This window comes from Engraulis encrasicolus, chromosome 3 (assembly GCF_034702125.1).
Source record: "Engraulis encrasicolus isolate BLACKSEA-1 chromosome 3, IST_EnEncr_1.0, whole genome shotgun sequence".
NCBI classification, from domain to species: Eukaryota; Metazoa; Chordata; class Actinopteri; order Clupeiformes; family Engraulidae; genus Engraulis; species Engraulis encrasicolus.
This window is the reverse complement of record NC_085859.1, coordinates 33686344-33692778: the sequence shown is the minus strand read 5'-3', so window position 1 is coordinate 33692778 and position 6435 is coordinate 33686344. Positions and strand designations below refer to the sequence as shown.

The 6435-nt window shown below is 44.2% G+C and overlaps 1 protein-coding gene across 1 annotated transcript in view; it reads right to left on the bottom strand.

The window, feature by feature from the left end:
- iqgap2 (IQ motif containing GTPase activating protein 2) overlaps positions 1-6435 on the bottom strand; it is a 99911-nt gene that overhangs the window by 58698 nt on the left and 34778 nt on the right. The window contains exons 6-8 of the mRNA XM_063195250.1: positions 2858-2925; positions 1397-1510; positions 40-218 (exon numbers count right to left, since the gene is read on the bottom strand). Of these exons, the coding sequence (XP_063051320.1) occupies positions 40-218; positions 1397-1510; positions 2858-2925 (361 nt within the window). The remainder of the gene's footprint in view (positions 1-39; positions 219-1396; positions 1511-2857; positions 2926-6435) is intronic.

The window sequence follows — 6435 nt, the reverse complement described above, 5'->3', positions numbered from 1 at the left end:
TAATGGTGACCTCTTATGAAGAGCAGAGCTGGGTCTTACCCGTCCCAATGCCTGTGCCTCCTTGGCCGTCTTGGCGGTGCTGAGTGCGTCCTGGTAGTCCTGGGCCAACTGGCTCTGCAGGCTCCGCAGCATGGCGTTGGGGTTGCCCAGGGCCTGCATGGTGCCCTCCGCCTGGCCCTTCACAACGGCCTCGTTGATGGCAAACACCGCCGCGTGCACTGTGGAGAGTTAGGAGGAGAGCAGGAATGCCTAAAGTGATACTGTACCATTTTCGGAAATAAGCTCATATTACACCCCCCCCCCCCCTTAAGTTTGATTAAGTTTTACCTGTGATTAAGTTTTCTCCTGTATTTCCTGTCGTTTTCTCAGTATGGCAGTGCAAATGTTACCTCCAAGCTAGCGGTTAACATTGAGTCCTATGAGACCAGCTAGCCACCAGCCACCATACTGAGAACGGTTGAAAGTACAAAAGTAAGGTAAAACCCAATCATTTATGTCAAGGAGAGGTGCAAAATAAGCTTATTTCCAAAAATGGGACAGTATCACTTTAAAGGTAGCCTGGACCAAGCCAGACCATAAATGAAAAGTATAGTCTGGCTCTGTAAGACATAATGGACCGAACACGAACAGTTGACATTCAAACCACTGAAATGTACAGTTTAAATGGCCATAATGTAAGCTGTAGGCTAGTTTTAGAGTCCATTCGTTTAAGGATGAAATTTCAGTCGCAGCGCTGCAAACGTTGAGGTCCTTGTGCATGAAGTCGTTTACATTTTTAATATGATCTCAAGGGGTTGTAATTGAATTGGCACATAAAACAATTTATTTGGGCCTTCCTTACCAACAACATGAGTGCTCTCTCAAGTCAGATTAAATGGGGAATGATGGTGAGCATAAACACACAACAGTGTAGTACTGTGTACTGGAGGAGAGTCCTATTACATTCCATTTAACACCTTGTGCAACTTAATGCTTAGTGCCTTTGATATGCTTTGTGTCTGTGAAGAAAATGTTCAGGCTAAACTCTGACACATCTTGCTATGGGTTGGCGTTATGCTCCCTTCCTCCAGTCAGAAGTAGGGCAGCACGATATCAGAAAAAAAAACACAATATTTATTAACAGCATGCAATACCTCGATAACAATATCTAAATATAGCCGAGTGTTTTTCTTGTCACTAATTTGTTGGTCTGCGTGGGGTGCGTGGCTGTGGTCGTGGCAGGCTTCTCGTGCATTTGTTGACATTCAGCTAGTTATTGGACAGCGCAGAAAATGTTTTACTTGTTATCGATTAATTAAGTCATTTTCACGATACGCATATCGCCACTCTTGATATCGCCATTTCGATACATTTTCGATATATTGTGCAGCTCTAATCAGAAGCCTGCGATACTCACGCGCTGCCTCATCGACTGAGAGCTCATTGGCCAGGATGCCACCAATCTTGCTGAAGGTGGGCATCTGGATGCCGTACTTCTCCAGCTCCTTCGTCATGATGCTGATCTCCTCCTCTGAGAGGGAAAAACCAAAACATCCAGAATCAGTAATAAACATACAGGAACACACACGTACACACGCAGGCACACACACACACACGCAGGCGCGTACACATGCACAAAAGTGCACACTTTCAAAGATGTACAGATCCAAATATTGCTGGCAATCTGGAGTTGTAAAAATCTATTGCTGGAGTGATCATTCAGTTAATCAGTCCAATATCATATAAATGCACACGCACGTACAATGTACACACACACGGACCAACAAGACTAAAACTTATTTTATGCATGTGCTCTAAAATATCACTGCAGTAACGGTAGTTAATGTTATGCAGTATGCTGCAGGGATATGCACTATGCATATCTTATACGATGGAGCAATCTACACAGACAAGTATCTTTGAGAAATATAAAAAATAAAAAACAAACACACACTGCTTAGTCATTACTTTCATCCCTTCCTTTGTTCTCTCTCTCAGTGCTGAGCATTCAGGTGAGGGACTGGATGTGCTTTGTACTGTAAGCTCGCGCTCTCGCTCTCTCTCTCTCTCTCTCAGCCCAAGCTCTCTCTCTCTCTCTCTCTCTCTCTCTCTCAGCCCAATCTTTCCCTCTCTCAGCCCAATCAGGCAGCATTACGGAGGGAAGAGGGAAACCTGACATTCAGCCCCAATTAAAAGCAAACAAGGCCGACTGATTACCTGTCATCATCACCCGCTACAGCCCATTAATCATCATACTACATCTGCAACACGACAAGAGGGCTTCTCTTCTCTTCTCTTCTCTTCTCTTCTCTTCTCTTCTCTTCACATCGTCTCTCCTCTCCTCATCTTCTCTTCTCTTCTCTTCTCCTCTTCTCTTCTATCCTCTTCTCTCTGTAAATCCTTGCCTCAGATTCCATCTCTTTTTCTGTTTGCCCACAGCCTCCTGTATCCACCTCTATTCCCGTCTCCTCTCTTCTCTACTCTTCTCTTTGTACTTTCATCCATACCTCCATCCCTCCAATTCCTTCTCTTTTTCTGTTTGCTTTTTTCCCCTCTCCATCTCCTCTTGCCCTGCAGCGATGCTTACCCTCCCTGAGTACCTGCAATTAACCTCCATCACTTTGCTGCAGTATTTATGAATATGTTTTGCCATTTACGTCTGCATAGTAGATCAGAAAGAACATAATTTCAGAACATGAGTGAGAGATATAAAGGACTACACAAGAGTTTCCATAGGGAAATAGCACTATGGAGAAGTGCCTTCCTCCGGAAAAAAGTGACTGAAATGCATGAGGGACTATCTGAGAGCATCCATTATGAATGATGCTAAATGTCAAGTATGTGATTGAGTTTCTCTCTGCCAAGGCAGCCACTTTACCTGTGAAATCCACTTTGCCCAACAGGTCCTGTATCTGCGGCGCAATACCAAGTTTATACAGGTAGAGGCTGAAAGAGGAACAAAACATACATAAAAAAAAAAAAAATACTGTACATTAGGCCAAGTCATTCAATTTACCTCGAATCTGGACAGAGCCATTGAGATCTTGTGGCTGTAGTTAAAGTGATACTGTGCCATTTTTGGGAATAAACTCATATTACACCTCCCCTTGAGTTAAATGATTGAGTTTACCATTCTTCTGTACTTCCAGTCGTGTTCTTCTGAGTATGGCAGTGCACATGTTACCTCCAAGCTAGCAATTAACATTGAATCCTATGAGACTAGCTAGCTGCCAGTTGGTCTCATAGGATTCAATGTTAATTGCTAGCATGGAGGTAAAATGTGCAATGCCACGCTCAGAGAACTATTCAAAGTATAAGAGAAAGGTAAAAATCAATAATTTAACTCAAGGAGAGGTGTAATATGAGCATATTTCCAAAAATGGCACAGAATCACTTTAAGTGTGATAGAGAGCCCTATTGAGAATGAGGCAGCTCAGAGGGGGCGCTCAGTTGCAAATGGGGTGGCATTAGTCTGTCATTTTGTAATACTAAGGGGGTGTTGGCAGGCTTATGATGAGGTCACGGGGGCATTCGCAGGCTTATGATTCATGAGATTGATGAGTTCAAGGGGTCATTTGGTCAAAAAGGTTGAGAACCACTGCTATAGAGGGAGACAGAGTAGAGGGAGAGGTGGGGCTGACATTCTCCTGAACGCAGGCAACAAAACATTCATCACACATGCATTAGATCAGGCCATTTAAGTATGCATACAGACATATGTAGCTGCAGACTTTACAGCCCTAAAGCGCATGATATGCTACCACCGCCAATCGCAAAACAGATTAGACGCCCGCTGAAGTGTCAACGATTTGAATAGTGAGCTCAATCACACTAAAAGCAGGTCTAACAAAAAGCAATAAAACAGCATTGATGCTCACAATGAGATCTTATATTCTGACTTGTCTTGCATATGGAACTGACCATAACTCAATAGATTAATGTCACTGCAAAGGGTAATGTAAACTTATGCAGTGTAGCACTGTCTGAAACTTGCCATTGACATCTAACGACATGATAAGACAGACAAATGGCAGACACAACAGTGATATTCAACACAAAAGTTGAGAGTGTGTTTTCATTTTAAAGAACACCATCAATTCTGCCATCAATTATCTACACTACCGGTCAAAAGTTTGTCACCATAGTGTTCCCCCATGACACTTTTTTCTGACAATTTAGCTTATTCCAAAATGTTCAGTTAAAGTAGGCAATTTGAAAAAGTAGCTGTGGAATGAATGTATAAACAGTATATTTTAATAAATTAGCATTATTCAAAGGTATGCACACATTTTTTGACTAATCAAAGTGTAGACATCTTTGGCATTAACAATAGCCATTTAGTTCTACACTTATTCACTCCCTGGGTGAAATGCTGTCCAGAATCTCACGCCACCTCGCAATGCACTCTATGAGCCCCATGCATGCAAAAGCAGATGTCCACTCCTGTTGATCCTTACATCGCTAGATGTTATTATTACATTGCATTACATTAGGCAGACGCTTTATAACCAAAGCTACTCTCAAGAGGACATAATCATAGCCAACATAACTAGCAAATACAAAGTGCACAGGGAATACACACACACACACACACACACACACACACACACACACACACACACACACACACACACACACACACACACACACACACACACACACACACACACACACACACACACACACACACACACACACACACACACACACACACACAAGTGTGGTAGATTTGCACTATGTTATGCAGATCATTTGAAAGAAGACTTTCCAACTATGTATGGCACTTGCTTGTACACTGAAACATGGCCACCACGACAATGGATTGTGAATTCATTAGGCATACTAGTTTACAAATATATCGAAATAAATATATAGCAGTACTAAAGAACATGAATCAGCTTGTGAAGGCATCTGAACTGCACTGACCATCTCTCAACCACTAGAGGTCAGTACTGTGTAACTTTGCCAACACCACGTTCCTTTGCTCCCAGTGATCTAAATATAGCCAAGCAGGCTGCAATAGGACCTGGGCAGTGCAGGTGTCTTTAAAAACAGCATTAAACTTTTATCTACAGGCATTCGGCGGATAAGTGCCCATGAATTATAGAGGGTGAGCGGGCACAGTGGACTGCCGCTGGCGAGCACGTAGGCTGTGTCACGGGGGACTCTTGTTCTGACGAAGAAAACCTGCAGACCTGCCCGGTCAGTCAGTCAGCGCCTTCTGCTACCTTTGACCTGCCGAGCAGAGCAAGAGAGAAAGTGTCGAGCAGAGCTGAGAGAGGGAAAGGGAAAATCTATTATGGAGGAGGGTTTGGTTCAGACAACGGCAGGGGGCAAAGGTTTAATTGTTTAACCCGTTGGCGGGAGGCTCAGTCATAAGCGTACAGCAAGACAGCTGATTGAATTTGGACTGAGCCTTGGAGATCATGTAGCCATAGTAGTAGAGGAGAGAGGGAGAGAGAGAGAGAGGGAGAGAGAGTGTGAGAGAGAGAGATTGAGAGAGAGAGATGAAAAGAGGAGAGGAGAGGAGAGGAGAGGAGGATAGACTCTCCGCAACACAAACAGGTTGCTGTTATGTTGCTGAATTGAACTGACAAATACTAGCTAGAGAAGGCCATTCAATTTTTATTGAGCACAGGTCGCTCGCTGAATCTCTGTATCTCGTGGCCTTACACTTAGATCAGAGGGTTGTAGATTTCAATCCCATCCTTCCATTCCCTACTGCACCCCATGGCTGAAATACCCTTGAGCAAGGCACCTAAGCCCAAACTACTGTAACCAATACCCTGCACTTCAAAAGAACCAAGTCACTTTGATACAGAAGATAGAGAAAAGTGTCACCTAAGCTTAAGGGATCTCCACCTTTAATCTTGGGTGTAGTCATCACAGTTGCTTACCGCACACACACACACACACTACATGAGAATGAGTGGACTCATGGACACAGAACAAAAGAAACAAGTGTTGGTTTATGCAAAGGTGTGTGTGTGTGTGTGTGTGTGTGTGTGTGTGCGTGCGTGCGTGCGTGCGTGCGTGCGTGTGTGCGTGCGTGCGTGCGTGCGTGCGTGCGTGCGTGCGTGCGTGCGTGCGTGCGTGCGTGCGTACGAGCGTGCGTGCGTACGAGCGAGGGCCCCGAGGGGGTCTTGAATGCATATGGATATGCTTGTGTAGATATGCATATGTGTGTGTGTGCTTTTTGGTGTTCGTAGTGTACATTCAAAATGGAAATAATCTAGGTGCCACACAAAAGTAGTCACTAGTATCGGCGACAGTGGTCCGCACACTAGCTCCAAGGCCTTGAAACAAAGTAATAAAATAAAATACATTTTTAGAGCATAAAACCAGAGTGCAGACCTCTCTCTCACACTGTGTGCATGAGTGTGTGCTTGGGCCTACAGTGTGTGCTTGTGTGTGCAGGTGGTGTGCTGCGATGCCAGGAAGGAAGAGTGAGGGTCC